Genomic DNA, 22,033 nt, shown 5'->3' with positions numbered 1-22,033 from the left:
CACACACCCCCCCACACCGACGTTGTAAAGCTCGTTTTGGACATGACAACTTGTACTTCTCATTGTTGCAGCAGGTCCACCTGTATCCTTAAACAACTGGTTTTTCCCCATCTCCTCCACAAGTTATACTGACATCAAATATAGTGAAAGCAGGGGTTATACTGTGGGGGAGGGACATACAAAGCAACAAAGAGATAATCTTATAAATGCGTTAGAAACACATGCATGAAAGAAAAAAACCTTAAAATACACATCTAAGGGTTCATTTTTCTGACATCACATTATCTGACCTTTTCCGCTTGACTCATACATATACTAGATATTACAAATAAGGGAAACCATGGGACCTATGTTTCTTTGGGCCTGACTTACTTCACTTAATATAATTTTTTCCAAGTTTTTCCATTTCCTAACAAATGGGGCAATGTCATTCTTTCTGATGGAGGCATAGAATTCCATTGTGTATATATACCACATTACTTCATTGTTGGTGGGAATGTAAACTTGTTCAACCACTTTGGAAAGCAGTATGGAGGTTCCTCAAAAGACTTCACATAGAACTCCCCTATGACCCAGCAATCCCACTTTTGGGCATTTACCCAAATGTTTACAAACAAGACCACACTAAAGCTACCAGCACAACTATGTTTATTGCAGCATTATTTACCATAGCTAAGATATGGAACCAACCCAGATGCCCCTCAGTAGATGAATGGATCAAGAATTTTATTTATTTTTGTAAGTAGAGACAGGGTCTCCTTGTGTAGTCAAGCTAACCTTGAGCTCATTCTTGATTAAGATCTTCCTGTCTCAGCCTCCCAAGTTCTGGGTTTAGAGCCTTATAGCATAGTGCCTGTTTTTTTTTGTTTGTTTGTTTGTTTGTCTAGTATCACCATCTTGATAAACTGATCTCAAATTTGTGGCTCCAGTGATCATTCAACCTCAACCCCTGGCCTGGCCCATTGTGTCCAATTTTCTAATCTTCTCTGTTTTCCTTCATTATTGAATATCTGTCAGGCTTTGGTGTTGTGATAAGGATATGAACTTTTTTTCTTTCTGATAAAGGATAGTGAGTCCTAATGGAGGAGGTGTATGTGTTTGGGGGAAATTCAGAACTAGATTAGAAAATCAGATTGACAAAATAACAGGGCTTTAAATGAAAATAAAAACAAATGTTACTCATGAGCTAGCCTTCTCTTTATGTGACAAAATACTGATAGAATTTAGCATCTTAAATATTAATTGTACATCTCAGTGGTACTAAATTCATTCATAATCCTTTTTAACCATCTCACTAAGTCTTAATCTTATAAAACTGAAACTCTATTCTCATTAAAGAATTACTTTCTGTCTCTTGGCAACCATCATTCTAATTTCCTTCTTACCCTTTTAAAACTAAAGATACCAGAGGCCTTATTTAGATTCAGTCAGTAGTGACAAACATATGTTTATATAAGTTTTTCAAATGAGGAGCTAAAAGAAATCTGCAGACATATGGCAAGAGGCAGTAGATCCATAACCAGAGAGAGAAAAAAAGTGTTTAAATTAAAGGTTTTGAAGGAAGTTGTAATGTGTTTCAAATGTGCATGCTGTTTTAGTTAAGTATTCTGTTGCTGTAACAAATCCTTGAGTTAAATCAACTGATAAAGGAGAAAATGTTTTGGTTCACAGTCAATTGTCACTAGCTCTGTTGCCTTGGGGCCTGTGGGCAATCATGGTGTATAGCTTGTGGTCAAGAAAACTGATCACCTCATGGTGGTCAGGAAACAGAGGGAGGAGTAGCGGTCAGAATACTGCCTTTAAGGTCATGCCTCCAATAGCCTAATGGTTTTTCACTTCCTACCCCACCTCCTAAAGGCTCCACCACCTCCTACTAATACCACAGAATGGGAACCAAGCCTTTAGTTAAGCCTGTGGCCTTTGAGTAACATTCAGGTTGCAAACAGTAACTGGTCATTGAGGCTCACATTTGTAATCCTAGCTACTTAGGTAGCTGAAATCTGACTGGTCCAAAGCCACCCTGGGCAGGAAAATCCATGAGACTCCATAAGCAGCCAAATGAAAGGCTGGACTTGAGGCATGGCATATGTGGTAGAGTGCCAGCTATAATAGAAAGAGCCAAGCCACAGTGTCAGGCCCTGAGTTCAAGCCCTGGTATTTGTGTGTGTGTATGTATGTGTATGCATGCACGCACACACGTGTAATACATGCACTGCATGTCACTCACATTCATACCTCTTTCTCTCCTGGCCCTTTAAAGACTGTTTGCATTTTAAGGATTTCTAATTAGGGCTTTATCAACTAAGTGTTTGGTTTTGGTTTTTTTCAAGTATGGGTCAGTAAAGCTACCATTGTCATACTTGGAAAACTATAACCAGACTACTTGCAGTGATTAAACTTATTTGTTGATCGTATAGCCTTCTTAAATATTTAATTCAATTAAAGATTACCCAGAAAATTTGTAAGTTTTTAAAATATCTATCTGATGTGTTTTTTGTTTTTTTTTTGGTCCGGTCTTGGGGCCTGAACTCTGGGCTTGGGTGCTGTCCCTCTGCTCTTCAGCTCAAGGCTAGCACTCTACCACTTGAGCCACAGTACCACTTCTGGCTTTTTTTTTCTTCTGCATATGTGGTGCTGAGGAATCAAACCCAGGGCCTCATGCATGCAAGGTAAGCACTCTCCCACTGAGCCACCTTCCCAGCCCCTATCTGATGTTTAAAAAAAAAAAATTATAATCCTTATCATTTCCTCAATTTTTTCTTTAATGAAATAGACAAAAATAAGAATAAAATCTACTGACCATATAATTTTATTGCTTGAAAGGATCTTTGGTCTTTTTAGTTCATAAAATAAATTTATTAGTTTATGATTTTTTTTTAATTCCATGGGAAAGTATTGAATGTTTGTTGAGTTATAAGGATATGTCTGTTCTTTTGAGGGTGTAATGCATACATCGTAAGGTTTGTTTGTTTGTTTTAAAAGTATTTCTACTAAGGAATCTTAAAGCTATGGCTTTTGGATTTTAATAACAATAATCATGAACAGCAATGACATTCTTGGCACTTGTCCCAAGGACAGCATGAAACTAAGCCAAGGAGGAGAAATTGACTACTTCCAATTTGGTGACCTAGAGCCATGGAATTAACTGCAGCTGTGTTGATGTGGCATGCTTGAGAACAAAGTGATTTCCTCATGCTTGTTTGCTGGATGAGAGCAATAATAGAGATAGCCATTTAGAGCTCCTTAGTGACATGGTAATGCTGATTAAGCACTGGGAGTATTTCTTATGCACTGAAAGGGCTTTGTGATTAAAAAAAATTAGTTATGTGCCTCTGGGCCAATAAGTAGGCTCCAATTACATTATACTTGCTTTTGATCACTTTGTGTATACTCCAATTATTTTTATTAGGGTCTTACCTGCCAAATAATGGTATTTTAATGTTGTAGATAATCTCTTTTTTTGTTATTTAAAAATTCCAAACAATATGGCTATAATAGTAATTTAAAACATTATTATTACACATTATATTATATAATCTATTATTATTACATATTTGCTATTATATTATTATAGAGAATAAGAAGTTAAAAATTAATGCCATCTGGGCTGGGAAGGTGGCTCAGTTGTAGAGTGCTTGCCTTGCATGCATGAGGCCCTAGGTTAGATTCCTCAGCACCACATAAGCAGAAAAAGCCAGAAGTGGCACTGTGGCTCAAGTGGTAGAGCATTAGCTTTGAGCTGAAGAGTTGAGGGACAGCACCTAGGCTCAGAGTTCAGGCTCCATGACTGACAAAAAAAAAAAAAAAATATATATATATATATATATATATATGCCATCTAAGAATCTACTTTTAATAGTTCGGTGTTTGTGGTTATAAAAGTTTTCATTTAGGTATATGTGTGTGTGTATATATATAGCTAAAGGATATTTTTAAGAATGTGCAATAGCTTGTTGTAAGGTCCATTCCTGGATGGCGAACAGACCTCGCCCAGTACCTGCGTTACCTAGGCAACTGGGACACCTGGAAGAGGTCACATCCACATCCGTTGAGGTCACATCTTAATCTGATGTGGCCACACCTTTCTCCCACCTGATCCCACTTCCCTTTACCCGGACACACCCAGCCTAACCTGGGGCCAGATGGCCTCTTTTGCCAGCCGCGTGGAGTGCCAACCTTGCCTGGTCCCAGCAGGTCTACGGAATAAACCTACCCCTTACCTGAATACCACGTGCGTGGTGCAGTTCTTACTCGGCTACCTCTTTTTAAAAACCTAACACTTGTCTTTTTTTTTTTTTTTTGTGGTGCTGAAGATTGAACCTAGGACCTTGCACATGCAATGCAAATGCTGTACCACTGAGTTATACATCTAATCCTTTTTAAAACTCCTTTGACAGTACCAGTTGTTATAATTTTCAATATAAAGGTCTTTTACCTCCTTAATTGGGATTTTCTTATTATTTTTTTCAGGACTTCAGTTTGAATACAGGGACATGCCCTTGCTAGGCAAGAACTCTACTGCTGAACTGCACCTCCTGCCTTTTTTTGTGCTAGTTATTTTGGAAAAATTTTTTGTTTTTTTTTTTTTTCTGCCTGGTCATGTGTCTGGATCACAGTCTACCTGTTTTAGGCTTCCCATAGTTGGTGGGATGGTGCAGCTTCCCAAATCTTTTGAACTCCATTGCCCAGATTGGCCTGGAATTGCTGCTTCTTGATGTCATCCTCTCATGTAGGATGAAAGGCATGAACCACTATACTTGTCAGTGGAGCAGGGGTCTTATGAACTCTTTTTCCCTGGGTGTCCTTAAACTATAATCCTCCCAATCTTAGCCTCTCAAGTAGGTAGAATTGCAAGTTAAACTACCAGCACTCAGCTGGTATTTTATTTTTGTTTTTTTATCAGTTGTGGAGCTTGAACTAAAGGCCTGGGCTCTCTCTCTGAGCTTTTTTAGCTCAAGGCTAGTGCTATTCAACTTTGAGTCACAACACTACTTCCAGTTTTCTGTTGGTTAATTGGAGATATATGAGTCTCACGGATTTCCCTCCCTGGGCTGGCTTCAGACCATGAGCCTCAGATCTCAATCTCCTGAGTAGTTAGATTACAGGCATGAGACACTGGTGCCCAGCTTGGTATTTTGTTTTTGGAGGCTATTATGAATGGTATTTTCCTGCTTTCGTTCTTGGCTGGTTTATTGTTGGTGTATAGAAATGTTACTGGAGGGACTGGGAAGGTGGCTCATTGGTAGAGTGCTTGCCTTGCATGCATGAGGCCCTGGGTTAGATTCCTCAGCACCACATAAGCAGAAAAAGCCGGAAGTGGCGCTGTGGCTCAAGTGGTAGAGCGCTAGCCTTGAGCTGAAGAGCTGAGGGACAGTGCCCAGGCCCAGAGTTCAGGCCCCACGCCTGACCAAAAAAAAAAAAAAAAAAAAAAGAGAGAGAGAGAGAAATGTTACTGGCTTTTCTACTGATTTTTTTTTTATCCTACTACTTAGTTGAAAGCGTTTATCAAATCTAAAAGTTTTCTGATGGAATTTTTAGGGTCTCATAAGTATAGGAACATATATCTATAAATAAAAATAATTTGATTTCTCTTTTATTAGTATCCTTTTAATTTTTTTCTCTTGCATTTTTGTCTGAGAATAATTTGTCAGTCTGATGGTATGTCATTACTTGGGTTTATGTTTCACTGGGTTTATGTTGCAGTTTTCATATATTTATTGGATATTTGTTATCTTTTATGATTACTCTTTCCATTTCTTTGCTTGGTTTTCTTGAGTTATTTTTCTTATGTTAGTTGCTAATTGTAGGTAATTATTTCATAGCCTATCATTTATATTTTATATTTTGTTAATAGAATCTTTTATCAACTAGGAATTTTTCATTTTAAATAGTTGTGTGTATCTTTGTTTTCCTTCATTAAATTTGGATTTTGTACCATTGCTTTTCTTTATAAAATAAAATATTATTTTAAATAGACCTCCTCTATTCCAAGATTAAACAGCATTTCACATATTTTGTTTTAATTCTTTTTTTTTTAGATTAAGAAAATGTTTAGGTCTACAATCAGTTTGAAGTTATTTATAAAGTATAAGTAAGCTTGCTACTTTTTTCTCACATGAATCTAAAATTACTTCAGTGCTATTTATTGAATAGTGTGTGTGTGTTTACTCATTGATTTCAAATTTTTCTTAATCTTGAGTTCCCATTTCATACTTTCCTATTTTTCTATTTATTTCTGTATTCCTACACTTGCCATTATGCTGCAGTGATACCTGGGAGGGGAAAAAATTCTTTTTTTCCAAAAATTTTAACTGGTATCAGCAATTTATTTTTCAGAAGAACATTAGGTCTTATCCTAATACTTTTTTTAGTCTTGTACTTCGGGTTTCATTTTTATATGTTGTTTATTTAGTTGTCTTTTCCCCCTTTCCATTTCAGAAGCTGGAGTGTGGAAACTCACAAGAGACAGTTCAGCCTAGAAGGGTAGTCATTTCTCATAATATGGATAAAGCTTTGAAAGAAGGTAAGAATTATATAATTTCTTTGTAAGACAATTCATTTATGTTCTAAAAGGAAAATAATAATCCAGCACATTTATCATTAGGAATTTTTTTATGAATTTGTATTTGATAACTATATCAGAAATATCTGTATTTTTGGTTAAGTGGAAGTGATTTAAAAACTTATTGAATAGGAATATCCATATCATATGAAGCTACCCAGCCAGATGGAGCTTGGTCTACTGTGCGAACTACAGGTCTGCTGTCTGTCTCTCAACTACATATAAAAAAATCACATTTTTTCTTCTAGATATAGCCTAGGGAAAATGTGTTAGAGATGAAGCTATTGTTTTATTGCTATAGACCATTAAATTTTTCCTAAAGCTACATTTCCTTGAAATGTAGATAGACAGAAGACTTGTAAGCATCTTTTTAATTTACTATTAAATCTGATTAGTTCTATTGTCTAATTTTCACTAACTTGAATTGTCTCACAGGTATGGACCAGGTAATTTTGTAATTACTGAGTAATAGCCATTTGCCCAGTCATTTCCTGAATGCTAGGTTCAATTGCTTATTTCGATGGTCCTTTAGTATTTGTGAAGATTTTTCTTTTCCTTTTTAATGTGGAAGATTGAACTCAGCGTTTAGTGAGTGGTAAGCATGTGCTGAATTAAAAATATAACGTTTCATGTGATTTTATCCTTTGCATAGTATTGTGGATGTTACCTTAGACTTTGTCTTGTAAGTTACTGTCGGAATGGCTTAGAAATACCATTACCTTTACTATTTTTTATGATGGGTTTCACAAATGCATTGTTAAATGTATAGTTCACAGTGAATACATTTCTATTAGTTTTGATTGGCTCTCAATGCGCTTATATTTGTTATTGCTATGTTGCAGATCAAACATGGGACTTTAGGCATGATAGGCAAATCTTTAACTACTGAGTAAAAACTCTCAGCCCATTAGTACTTTTCTAAATTTCAGTGACAAATTATCCTACCTATACAAAGGGTCAAAACAATCAGGTAACAGAAGGTATCTGTTCTTGATAAGGTGAATCTAATGTGTAATAATTTTGTGGGATGGGTACTGTACTTGAACTCAGGGTCTCACACATGCTAGTAAGATGCTATATCACTTGAGCTGTTTCTCCCAGCCCTTGTAGTTTTTATTAGACTTCCCTGTTGGCTATTCCAGAGGAGGTTAGCCTATTCAGGAATTATGTGGTGACACTAAGGAAGCAAAGTTTATATCTGAAAGGCTTTGACTTCATGCATCCCTTTAGATTCATCTCATTTAGTTTGTTACTTTTTGCCAATTGGCATGCAATAGTTAGACCTTTTTGTTCAATGAATAAATTGATCAATTGATACAAAAAGGAAATAATCCTATGTTCAGGGGATTATTGCTCATGCCTATAACCCTTCTCAGGAGGCTGAGATGTGGAAGATTGAGGTTCTGAGATGTGGAAGATTGAGGTTCAAAACTAGCCAGGTCTCCATTTTCAATGAACAGGCAAAATTCTAAACTGAAGCACATACACACACATAAACACACACACACACATACACAATTGCACATACTTTTACTAGGCTTTGGGTTCAGTACCCCACATAAAAAAGGAAACATATTCCATAAAGAACTATGGAAATGAGCAATGGAATTATTGATGTGCTTTATTGTTATAAGTAGATCAGGAGGACTAGTTATTTGTTCCAGGAGATCCAGGCCCTAGACTTTTAGGATGTGTTGTGGAGAGACCTCATATGATTATCCTAGATAATATCCTAGATATGATTATAATCATATGAGGTCTATCAAGGATAATCATAATGAGGTAGGATTCTTCCTAAATTAATTGACATCTTATTGAAGCCAGAAACCAAATAATTGAACAGGAAAAATTAAATACTAAAAACTATTATATATGCAATTAACCACTAAGGAGGTAAAGAGAATAAAGAATGTAGGTAGAATAGATAATGGGAGTGGCCAGTAGCTTTAGGTACTGAAGCAAAACATTTGAGGATGGAATAAATTTGGAAGAAATGTACTTCACTTCAGTACTCCGTTGTAGGGCTCTTGGAAAAGGTGTAGCATTGCCCTACATGATGGTTGAGAAGTTTGGGACAATATCACAGGCTAGGGAAAGTATATTACTACTTTAAGTGGTTGTGTGTGTATATGTATTGTATGTGTATATATGACATACACGCATATACACGTATACTTAACTGATTGTTTTCAAAATTAGATTATTTAAAAAATCTAGAACATGTAGTTTTAGTTAGATGAGGGTCTTTAAAAAGATTTAATGATAATTACCTGTCTTGTCTTGAGTTTTCTATGTTGTTTATATTTTAAACAATATTAAACAGTAGGCAGGTAGTGTCTTGTAAAAATGCTGCCTTGGCATTTGGTTCTTTCATCTGAGATTTACTCATTGCTTTGTTTATTCCTCATAGTGTTTGACTACAGTTACAGAGATTATATCCTCTCTTGGTATGGTAACCTCAGCAGAGATGAGGGACAGCTTTACCATCTGCTCTTGGAAGACTTTTGGGAAATTGCCAGACAGCTACGCCACAGGCTGAGTCATGTGGATGTGGTTAAAGTTGTCTGCAATGATGTTGTGAGGACTCTACTCACTCACTTCTGTGATCTGAAAGCAGCTAATGCCAGGTAACCTATCACATCAATAGTTCCCTTCCCTTTTCAGTTCTCTTATTGAGTAAAGGGTCAAAATCAAAGTAATCCTATAGAGTAGTCTGTCTCTTATTGGCACTTGACCTGAAAATATAAACATTTGGAGTGAGAGTAATTATGATGTTCTGATAAAGTGGAATTTTTTGGTAACTTTTTAATATAAACTATTTATACATATGTGATTTATATTTTAATTTTTTAAATAAGATAATGAAATGAATTTTATTAAGATTGTACCATGATGAACTTACTTCCAGTAATATGGGTACTTGGAGATAGAAAAATTTAAATATAGCATTTTTCCCCCCCCGCCCCACACTCCATCCCCAACCCCTGAATATAGCATTTTATAATGTAGAGTTTGCAAAGTTTAGAAAACTTTAAGCATACTTTATTTTCTCTTATTTATTTATTTATTATTAAGAGAAGTTCCTGTATTAATAGTGCAGTGACATCACAATAGCTTGGAAACTGTTTTTTTTTTTTTTTTTTGGTGTGTGTACACTGGTCCTGGGGCTTGAACTCAGGGCCTAGTCATTGTATCTGAGCTTTTTTGCTCATGGTTAGAGCTCTACCACTTGATCCACAGCTCTATTTCTGGCTTTTTGGTGGTTAATTGGAGATAAAAAGCCTCATGGATTTTCCTGCCCATTGAATTGGGATCCTCAGATCTCAACTTCCTGAGTAGCTAGGATTGCAGGTGTGAGCCACTGGTGTCTGGTTTAGGAACTGATTTCTTTTTTCCAGTCCTGGGGCTTGAACTCAGGGCCTGGGCACTGTTCCTTAGCTTCTTTTACTCAAGGCTAGCATTCTGCCACTTGAGCCACAGTATCACTTCTGACTTTTTCTGGGTATGTGGTACTGGTACCCAGGGCTTCATGCATGCTAGATGATCACTCTACCACTAAGCCACCTTCCTAGCCCCAGGAAATGATTTTTAAAGGAACTTAATATTAGAGTTTCTGGGCTCTAATTAGAAAATTTGCTTCATTGTGTTTCATTATGAAAATAGTGGGTATAGGCTTTGGAGATGCTTATATGGCTAAGTTGAAAAGGTCTGTCTGTTCCAATTAGGTAAGAACCTGCCTTTGAAGAAGACTTAAAACTATTTTTGTGTTCATAAACAAATTCTTATTTTCTTTAGTTTTTTGATAAGATCTTAAATGTACCTCTTACCTTGCATTGCAGCACTTATAACTTGTGCATAAAAACATGGTCTTAAAAAAATGAGTAACTTTCTGCCTAATTGAATATGGACTTGGTTGAATGGAATGGGAATACCTCTAGTAAATATGGTGTGTTCTCACTTTCACAGAAAAGTTGAAGTATTTAAACTACATCAGGTTCAGTCAGCATTAGTAGCTCTCCTTAGAAGCTCTCTTGTATAAATTTATCAAAATAGTCCCTGTCCTGTGACATTATCCTTGCAATGGGTTCTGATGGCTAAATGTGATTATGTGGAAGGTCTCCATTCACATTTATATTGTCTGTTCCTATGAACTGCTTTCTCTCCCCAAATCTACCAACCTGAAGATTTATGAGGCCAAAATCCAGAACCATCAGTTACCAGTTGTTTTCTAGCTTGCTGTTTCAGGGGTTTTCAAACTTAACTGTGACACATCATGAAATAGATTTTTTTTTGTTTTTTATTATCTTTAAGTAGTTGTACAAAGAAGTTCCTATTCTACAAGATAGTATCTGATAACATTGTCACCCTTCGCTCCTAAGTGAGATAGACATTTTAAGTTGCTAAAGATGAAGCTAAGTGTTTGAGTGCTTGCCTACCATGTGGAAGACCCTAGGTTCAATTTCTAGTACCATAAAATCAATCAATAGATAAACAAAGTGACCCACATAAGATAATGCTGTTATTATGATAAGCTTTGAATTTTTAAAAATGTTTTTAAAAACCGCAGTCTGACTTAGTTTTATATTGTTATTTCCTGATCGTAATGACCTATGGTTTGGAAGACTTTTTCATATATATATATTTTTTTATCTATAGATCCCTCTACAGTCTTAAAAAGCTATTGAAAACCTTTTTGATCCCTGGATTCCTTACAATCTTAAAATCAATCAAGAACCTCCTAGAGCTTTTGTTTATGTGTGTCATGTTATAGTGCTTTTACTGGCACATGGGAGCTGAATGTGCATATCTCTTCCCAACTCTCTAGTGAAATATGTTTACATTGTGAGAATGGCAAATACTTCAAATTGGTAATTTTCCCCTATGGGGGAAGTTGCTAAACAATGTTTACCATGTTAGATATTAAAACCAAGACATCTTTAAAGTTTAAATACACAATACACTTCCCATTTACTATCAAAGCAGTGATGTCTTCACACTTGACACAAGCAGTGGTTACCTCCACTACACTTGTAAGAATGACAGCAAAAGACAAATGACCTTTTTATATTACTAAGAGTTACAGTTTTAACTTCACAGATTCCCAGAAGGAGCCTGGAGATAAAACTCTCTGGGATACCTTTGGAAAACTGTGGTAAGTTTCAATAAGGAGAAAGTGAGAGAAGCAAAGAAAGTGAGAGAAGCAAGACTTTTGGGTCACATCTTTAAAGTCTCAATAGTCAATGCCTCTTCTTTTGAAGTATTGGTCAGTGTCTTGAAGTACCTGCTCATTTGCTGTGGTACTCAAAAATAAGTTGTTAGTTCTGCCTGAAACAATCAGGCAGTAACAACTGCCACAGAATTGATTGAATTAGTGGAAACTCATTTTAAATTACTTAAATTACACTCCAATAGGAGACATTATTTTTATTTTAAATCACTTAAAAGAGTGATGGGTTTAAGTGAAAAGGACAAGTGAGTAGAGAAATTTTGTGTCTTTATAATTACCAAATTTATTTTTTAATTGTATTTTTAGTTTTTTAGTCTTTTTTTGGCACTGGGAATCAAACCCAGGAAGGTGCACTTGCTAGGAAGTGCTACATCCCAGTACTACTGAGCTACATCCCAGCACAGAAATACCGAATTTCATCATGAGAATTTATTTATCATTAGGACATTAATCAGCTTCTGAGATTAATTATTTTTTTTAATTGTGAAAATACTGTAGGTTAATTATTTTAAAGGTAATATAAAGATAAATTATAAGTAAAACATCAGGATAATAGAAACAGAATGGATTCCATGGTAGAAGCTTCATTTCTTTGGCCTTTTAGTTTTCTTACATCCTTACTATTGTCTAGGCTATTCCTAGATAATGGTTGATGATAAAAAACAAAGAATAAAGAACAAAATAATGGGGAGAAAAGCGTAGTATTATTCTCTGAAGTTTATAGATATTTGGAAAAGTGCCTTTAGGTTACTGATATTTTGCATATAGATGATTGTTATGGAGAACTAATATTATCTGTGTATCATAAACTAATAATCAAATAGCAAGGCTGGCAGAAAATGAATCTAGGTTTGGTTGTTGTATTCATATCTGCTTGCTCCAGGTAAAGTATTTTTTCCTAGAAATCTCCACTGGTATGCAAGTCTTCACTGTCTTACAAATGACTTTGGTAGCTTGAGAAAGCCCAATTGAATTGGCCACTATCAGACAAAAAAAAAATTGCATTAATTAAAGCAACATATCTTTTGGCTGACTGTTAGGCACTTATATGGAGACAGCTTTCCATTCAACCTGGATTTATTTCTAGCTTGTCATTCTGTTACAACTTCAAGCCAATTCAGATCACATTTAAGTGATGCTTCCCATTCCTTTGACCCATCAGCATGATGGAAAATCTAAAAACAATTGCTTTTATACTACTAATTCAGTTTTTTTTCGGGGGAGAGAGGATTGGTGGTCATGGGACTTGAACTTGGCCTAGGCCCTGTCCCTGAGCTCTTTTGCTTGCTCAAGGCTAGCATTCTACCACTTTGAGCCTCAGTGTCACTTCCGGTTATCTGGTGATTAATTGAAGATTCGAGTCTCACGGACTTTCCTGCATGGGCTGGCTTTGAACCATGATCTGAGTTGCTAGGATTACAGGTGTGAGCCACCGTTGCTCAGCTTAATTCAATGTACCTTTAATTTCATAGTTTGTTTACAGTCTCTGTTTGCATGTACTGGCATGCTGTGTGAGGAAAATGTTTTTACTCATGTATTTTCCTTTTGTAATCTGATTATGGCATCATTTAGAGTCAACTTGAGAGTCAGACTGAACTGTGACTTTATTCACATAACCACGCAGAACTTAATTTTCTCTATAGAACAATGATGATGAAAAATACTTTTTGTAGTTGGGAGGATTAAGTAATTTGGTGAGAAGAAATTTATAAAAGGTTAATATCCATTTCCTCACCAAAGGACGAGAACCCAAAGGTAACTAGTAGCAATTACAGTAAAGAAATTATTATTATTTTTTGGGGGGGGTCCAGTTGTGGGGCCTGAACTCTGGGACTGGGCACTCAAGGTTAGCACTCTACCACTTGAGACACAGCACCACTCCTGGCTTTTTTCTTTTTGCTTATGTGGTGCTGAGGAATTGAACCCAGGGCCTCATGCATGCAAGGCAAACACTCTACCACTGAGCCACCTTCCCAGCCCCAGTAAAGACATTATTGATCCATGCTGATAGAAGGGTGCTGCAAAGATGAATGTTGCAATGTACTAGAAAACTATCAAGACTCATAATCGTCATGACTCGTCTTCTAAAGCTCTACCTATGTCTTTTTACAAGAGTGTAATGAAAATTTTCTGCTCAGAGTTCATACAGAGATTTGAGGGAAGTCTTTCTAAGAAGTCTGACCAACTCTTAGACCTTGACACACTCAGGTTTTTATTTTTTCTAACTCAGTTTTATGAGGGAGAGGAATTATGGCATTCTGAGTTTGCCCCACTTTTTAAAAATAGCTCTCCTATTGGTATAGAAGACAAAGCACTATGCACTTTGAGAAAGGGATTTTCATATTCCCTTATAAAAATGGATTTTCCTTTGGCTAACTCCCTTCAATAAATAATAGCTAAATAAACATTTTACAGTAAAAAATGACCTTTAAGGGTGCTTGCCATGACTAAGGAGTAGTATCTTATTGTTACTATATTCAAATATCAAGTCTAATTGGCAGCTATCCTTTAAAATAATTCAAGATACCATTTTTAAAAGTCAACAAATGTCAGTGTATGAATAAATGTTTACACTTAAAATTTCTTTGTGTGTTGTTTTGCATATTAGGATATATTTTCTCTAGCATGCTATAGAAGACAAAGAGGAAATTTTTCTTTTCTTAAGGTGCACATACTCTCAAGTCTTTCATCTCTAGAGCAAAAAAATCATGTTAATTTTCTGAGAGACATTTTGTCACAAAGACACCAACATGCATTTTCTTATTCATTTCATTTAATATGTGATATCTAGTATATTTCTTCTCTGCTTATGGTATTTTCTCAGTATTGTCTACTAGTTATTATAAGAATGTTTTTTAAACTGTTTCATAGCTAGAAGATACTAGAAAAATTAGTTTCCCACTGTTTTCTTGATTGCTATTAAGATACTATGGAAAGGAAAAAGTCTAGACAGTTCTTTCTTCTTTCACTCAGATCTCTCAAATTAATTGGTCTTGGGATGGAGTCCGTGTTGATAAAGAAGTCCATGTCTAATGTTGGAAAACAACCTAGGAACCTCACAAAAGGCAATTTATAACATCAAGTTATGGTTCTTCTCCTCAATAAAAATAACACATAGATATATTAGCCTGTGATATCCTAGTCAAGAAAAGTAGTTAATGACACTAGTTTATGCTGTGTATGTATGTGTGGTTCTTTAGAAAAAGCTGTAGATTATACCTAAAAAGATACCTATAGCTGGGTGCCGGTGGCTCATGCCTGTAATCCTAGCTACTCAGGAGGCTGAGATCTGAGGATCACAGTTCAAAGCCAGCCCGGGCAGGAAAGTCTGTGGGACTCTTATCTCCAATAAACCACTAGAAAACTGGAAGTGGTGCTGTTGCTCAAGCGCTTGCCTTGAGCGAAAGAGCTGAGGGATAATGCCCAGGCCCAGAGTTCATACCCCATGATGGACAAAAAAATTTAAAAAAAGATACCTGGAAAATTTTAAAGTAGGCCAGCTAACATTTTTTGGATTATTTTCAGGATTTGGAGTTACCTATGATTCTTTGTGCTACTTAATATTTTATTTAAATTTCTGCAAGGCTATGTATTGCACTTATCCCAGCACAAATTTTCCAGATTATTCTGATTAAGGAAATTGTTGAGCATTTGTATTGTTGAGGTGAAAGTTATAATCAGTATGTTGAGATACTGAATTGTTTCTAGAAATTTTCTTCCTTCCTTTTACCTTTCTTATTTAGACATGAGGAACAGCCAAGACCTTTTGTGTTGCATACATGCTTGAGGAACGCAAATGATGAAGTAAGATTCCTACAAATGTGTTCTCGAGTTCTGGTATTTTGTCTCCTCCCATCAAAGGATACCCAGTCTCTCAGCTTACGTATCATGCTTGCGGAAATACTCACTACAAAAGGTAGAATTATAAAATTAATACTACTAATTTGATAAGTATATAGTTTATGTAATATGAAAAACAGTTCTCTTAAAGTGAAATATTTTTTCAGTGGAGCTTTTTCTTCTTCCCACAGTCTTAAAGCCAGTGATAGAATTGTTAAGTAATCCAAATTATATTAACCAAATGCTGCTTGCCCAGTTGGAATATAGAGAACAGATGAATGAGCATCACAAGAGAGCCTACACATATGCTCCTTCTTATGAAGAGTTCATCAAGCTTATCAACAGCAACTCTGATGTGGAGTTCTTGAAACAACTAAGGTACCTGGTCTATGACTATAGCACAATAGCTACTAATTATCATCTCCTGTATAGGTAGGCTAATGTATGTATATGATTTTCAGAGAAGTCCATAAATTTTTACCATTTGTTGACAACTTATTACCTAAATTTATACAACTTCTTAACTACTGAATTAGAATGTTTTTTGAAGTGTTTATGATTCTAATAATTAGATTCTAATAAACTGAAAGCTTTTTGGTTGTTAGGTTCTTAGATACTTAATTTTTTAAAAGTACTTGAAAGAGACATGATTTTGAATTACAATTTAGAACACTATTGGTTTTTTACTTTTCTTGGAAAATACAGAGGTTGGGTATGGGAATAAGAGGTTTCTGACTAATTATTTTGAGAAATCATACTTGGAAATGTCACAAGAATCTCTTATATGGGACCATATCTGAGATATTTTAACGGTGAGTGTGTATTTTTCCTTTTACATTATATACTTTATAGTATGATTATGTAGTATTATCTAGTTTATGGATTTTATAGGCTTTTTTTCCTTCTTACCCTTCCTTTTTAATATTTTTCAATGAAAATACTTGGAGAAGAAAGATGGAATGTTAGTTTTGATTTTCATTAGTAATTTGGTAAATCATTAATGTAAAGGTAAAATATTAACTAAAATTGGGTCTTTGAACTATTCAAGATTAGATTTCTCATATTTGCTGTTAAAATAGGGTTAATATTAAAGTGTCTCAAGCTGTGTAATTTTCCAACCTAAATAATAAATTCACTATTCAAGAGGCATACACTGTTTTGATAAAAATTGTGTCATATGTTAATCTAGGTTCCACAAGTGTATAATGTTCAATTCAATTGTATGCCTTTACTTACAAATAATCTATGTGGGCTATAATACTTGGATAATATTTTATTCTCCTTCCTAGCATAATCTTTAATGAACTAAATGGTAGTCATGTTAGATTATAGATTTGTGAGTGTATGTGAATCTACAAACTACATTTTGAGAATTGTTACACGTGAGCTTATAGGGAACCCAACAGCCATATTTGTCATCTGAGGCTTGCAGGTAGATCATCCCTTATCATGACTTATCATAAAGAAATGATAACTTTATGGAGCTAGGTATAGTGATGTATGACTATAATTCCAGCACTCTAAAAGATGGCAAGATGGCAAGTTTGAGGCCAACCTAAGCTATATAGTGAGTTACAAGATGGCGTGAACAACATAATGAGGCCCCGTCCCCAAAACAAAAATCAAGCATGTTTCTTACAAGGACACACTTATGCTGCCTGTTTTCCTTAAAACAGTATGTATACTATTTATAAGATTGTCTTTGTTGCCTTGTATGTCCCTCCCCCATGGTATAACCCCTGCTTTCACTATATATGGTGTTGGTATATGTGGAGGAGAAGGGAAAAAACAAATTGTTAAAACAAGGATACAGGAGGACCCATTGCAACAATGAGATGTACAAGTCATTATGTCAAAAAATGAACTTTACAACTTTGGTGGGGGGGATGAAGAAGGGGGGAGGATATGAAAGGAGGAGTCTACAATGCTTGATAAGAAATGTGCTCATTATCTTACCCATGTAATTGTAACCCCTCTGTACAGTATTTTCACAATAAAAATATATATTAAAAAAACCAAAAAAAACCCAGTATGTATACATACCAAGCTTCTGACAAACCATTCAACCATTCAACTCCATTACTCATCCATCTGGTGGTTTTCTGCCTACTTTCTAGATAACTTGTGTGGTGTGAACAAAGTAACATATGCTAGCCACTCTGTAGAATTATAATTTCTTCCTAAGTCCTTGTTTAAGAACAGATGTGAGAACACTTGTGTTCATAAACAGTGAGTGCACTCATTTTCTAAGCATTTTTCTTCTGGTATAGTGAAGAGTCTTTCCACAATAAAAGTTAGACATGGAGCATTTACAACTCTTAAGAATTTAAGCTAGCTAACCATAGTCAAATATAGTGAATCAGTATTCATTGTTCTGCTCAGATTTGTGGATGGATATCATTTTGTGTGTGCCAAAAGAATTCCAGAACTGCATGCTGGTGACATAGTTAATGATGTTAAAAAACGTTGTTAGAGATTTCATTTTAAATCAGAATAGCCAACTGTTCGTAATTGTAATGGCCAACAATTGCTTTTGTAGCACCAGCTGTCATCTTCTATTTGAGCACTATTCCTGTGTTATAAGATGAATGAATCTTGATAAGAATTAATAATTAGTTCATCTTCTTAAAAATGTACTAACCAGATGCTCAGACTTGTTTGCATGTTGCAGTTCATCTTCTAGTTCTAGTAGATAAATAAGAAGCTCAGCAAATGCTGCCCTTAAAAGGATCAATAATACATGGTATCTAGGATGACTGAACAACTTTCTGTGTAACAGTAGGAACATTGTGGATCCTAACTTGAGTGACCAGAGATTGCTTCTGAAATCCAGAATTTACATTTTCCCTTTTCCACTTCAATGTGTGATGGAATAGAAATGCTGTGAGCACTTACATCTTTTTCAAGGATGACTTCCTCTTGCTCTCATAAACAGGGCTACATTGAAAGACAGCACCCAGAGAGAGTTCTAGGATGTAGGTTCTCTGTTGAGCACTAAGACATTTAAGGGACAATAAAAATACAGAACTTAAAGAACACCTTATTTTTTTTAGAAATGAAGATGTAATCCACAGACCATAGACAACTTACCATTTGAAAGCATGGATATGGTGACTTGTGTCTGTAATCCTAAACTACTTAGGAGGTGGAGAATTGGAGGTTGGGGGTTCAAGACCAGCCCAGACAGAAAGTTGGCAAGATTCCATACCAGTTTAATAAAAATCTGAGTGTGGTGGCATGTAGCTATGATTCCACCTATCCCAGTAGCATAAATTGGATCTGGGTCCTGGCTAGTTTGGACATAAATGTGAAACTATTCAAAATAAAGCAATTCAGAATTAAAGCAACAGACTGGGTATGTGGCTTATTTGGTAAAGCTCCTGTCTAGCAAGTATAAACCCCTGAGTTAAAAACGCATGATGCCAAAAAAAAGTGTAGAGCTTAGTGGTTTTTTTAGTGTATTCAAAGATTGGATAACCAGTACCTATATTTAATTCCATCACTGTCAAAGCAACTCTGTATCCATTCATTTAACAGTCACTTCCCATTCTTCCCCTCCCCCTTCACTTGGCAACCACTAATCTACTTTATATCTCTCTTACTATGCCTATAGTAGTTATTTCATATAAATGGATTAATGCACTATGTAGCTTTGTATGTGGCTTCTTTTACTCATTATATTTTCACTGTTTAATCATTTTACAGTATATATTAGTACTTTCATTCCTCCTTTTGGCTAAATAATTTGCCATTGGATAAAGATAAAACAATTTGTTTTTATCCAGTTGTCATTTAATGGAAAATTTGAGTTGAATGCATTTTGAATGCCTTTTGAGTACATTATTTTCTGTAGTATTTTAGAAGCATTATTATTGACTGATGATAAATGGGAGTAACATTAAATGTAGTAGATTCTTAACCTTTTTTCTTGCTACCATGTACCCCTTACCATGTGCCTACCACCAAGGAGTGATTGGAAAACAAGGGATAATGCTTTTTTACATTATTCTTGATCCATATATCATATTACCATCTTACTGTTAGATTTTGCATTTCCAGCAGAATTTACATTCAATGGGGAGAAGACTTATTAGAAGGCAAGTACATTTTCAGGTTTAAGTTTAGAAAGGAACTGAGTCCACTTAGAATGACAGTTCTGCTGACCTCTGTCCCTTTATAAACTCTCAGTTCCTTGTTTAAGTCTTGGGAAATATACTGATGTCTTCCTCTAGAAGGACTAAAAAAAAGTCTCATGTAACAAGAAGCTGAAAAGGTCCTTTCCCTTTAAAGAATCTATACAACTGACGTTAACTATGAAATCATGTTAATTCCCTCAACAACCTTAGCAAACAACCCTGGGAGTAAATAATATGGAAATCATTTTTCTCAGTGATAGCTGCACATCCAGAGTCATCTTTTGAATACTTTTGTAAATATTACATATCCAGAGCCATTTTCCCTGTAACTGTGACTGAGATCATTCTTTGGGCTTTATTGTATGGTAGAATTTCAGGCAGTTCTGGGGGATATGGCACTGGGGTATCTTTATTAATGAGTTATTTTTCTTTATCTACAGCATCCTAGATAGAAACAGACCTCAGGATGAACCTTTATGCTCTGTTTCTTGTACAGGTGTAACTAGAAAGGTTATCAGGAATGACCATAACAAACAAATTGATCCCTTTGTTCCAAATGTAGGTGATACTCTGTAAATAATCTTGTTATTTAGTTACTTACAATTTGACATAAAAATTTTCTCTACTCAAGGGTAGAGAACAGTAAACTGTTTACTGTTTTACCATTTACTGTTACTGACAGCCATAGTTTCTTTTTATTAGATACTTGTCTAAATTTGCTGAGGCTTATCATCCTCCTGGCACTAATGGAGCTGATTTCTTCAGTAAAAGCTGGACCTATTCTGTTGCTTTTTTCTGGTACAATTAGAGTACTCTACTGTCAGACTTTATTGGTGTTTAAATAACTGTCTTCAAATTGCTCTCAGTAAAATGTATGAAAAGATGCCTAAGGTAGCAAACGTGTTTTAGTTTGACTCAGCAGCTGATGAAATCATCTACTTTTATTTTCTATGTATTTGGAAGATAGCTGCATATTTTTAAAGGGAATAAAGTCATTAGACTCAGCTTGGTTGCAGTGTTTTAACAACAACAACAACAACAACAAACCCTTGAATATGGTATTTATAGTTCTAGGAAGGTTTGATTATTTTCTGTGCCAGCATGAAGTACTTTCACAGTAGGATTATAAAGCTGGAAATGCTTCTGTCATATTCTACATTACTAGTGTTGTTTTTAACCCTAGCTCTGTACTGGCTTTAACAAGATTACAAAAATTACAATTGGACATCACACTGTTTTTTGTAGCTACTTTCTTTTCTTCTTTTCTAGCACCTAAGATGTAGAAGTCAAGATCCAGTGGTTACACTGATGTAGTAGTTTGATTCTTCCATGGTTTCTAGTAGGAGCAGTGATCAATTTTGCTTACAGCCCAGGAGCTAAGCATGTGAATGCCACCTTGGTGCAGACTTTAAAGTGTAGCTAGATAGATCTACTACTGTTGGTGTGGTGGGGGATGTTGCCATATTCCAGGAAGGCAAACTAGAGTTCAGAATCATTCTAGAGGAAGGACTGAGTATTTTTTTTATTACGAAGATAAAGTAGGGTCAAAATACAGAGTAAAGGAGAGAATGAAAGATTCTATTCTTACAGAACCTTTTGCAAATGAGTGAAACCTATTATAATCCAGAAAATATCCAGTGATGCCTATTACTCTATACTTCTACAGCTTATTTGTAAGACATAATCCATTGGAAATTATTTGCTTTTCAGAAAATACCTCTCTGGGCTTCACAGTGAAGAAATTTAAAAATTATTAAGTAGTTGTACAAAGTGGTTACAAGTCTATAAGTCAGGAATTTTTAAGTAGTTGATTTAGTCAGTCTTCCATCACTGTAACAGAATACCTGAGACAAACAGGGAGGGAGGAGAATTTGTTTTGGTTCACAATTTCAGAGGCTTTAGCCTATGATTAATTGGTGTCATTGCTTCTGAGACTGTGCATGGTTATACAGAACATCTTTGTTTTTGTGGCAAAGCAAAGCTCCTCACTTAATGGCAGACAGGAAACAGAGACAAGAAAGTGGCAGGAAAAAGATACACACTTCAAAGGCACAACCCTACTAAGTAGCCAGCCTTTTGAATAGCTCAGTCAATATGAACTCATCAATGAGTTAACCCATTGAATAACTTAGTGCCTTCATGAGCCAAGCATCTGTTAATAGTGTTACCAGCTGGTGTTCGGATACATGGTAATTCTGTTGAAGAGAATATTGATCAATGAGGACAATCAAAACACTTCATTCTTCTAACATACAATGAACCAAAGGC

General features: G+C 35.5%; 1 protein-coding gene across 2 annotated transcripts in view; it reads left to right on the top strand.

Moving 5' to 3' along the window:
• The window catches only part of Snx25 (sorting nexin 25), a 92,720-nt gene that overhangs the window by 19,176 nt on the left and 51,511 nt on the right, over nt 1-22,033 (top strand). For both annotated transcript variants that reach the window (XM_070016386.1, XM_070016387.1), the window contains exons 2-5: nt 6,439-6,523; nt 8,973-9,189; nt 15,533-15,705; nt 15,821-16,007. In XM_070016386.1, coding sequence (XP_069872487.1) covers nt 6,439-6,523; nt 8,973-9,189; nt 15,533-15,705; nt 15,821-16,007 — 662 coding nt within the window. The remainder of the gene's footprint in view (nt 1-6,438; nt 6,524-8,972; nt 9,190-15,532; nt 15,706-15,820; nt 16,008-22,033) is intronic.

The sequence above is a fragment of the Dipodomys merriami genome, unplaced genomic scaffold (assembly GCF_024711535.1).
Source record: "Dipodomys merriami isolate MVZ:Mamm:240054 unplaced genomic scaffold, mDipMer1.0.p SCAF_12, whole genome shotgun sequence".
Classification (NCBI taxonomy): Eukaryota; Metazoa; Chordata; class Mammalia; order Rodentia; family Heteromyidae; genus Dipodomys; species Dipodomys merriami.
Note: the sequence above shows the minus strand (reverse complement) of the source record. Positions and strands in the feature narration are given on the sequence as shown.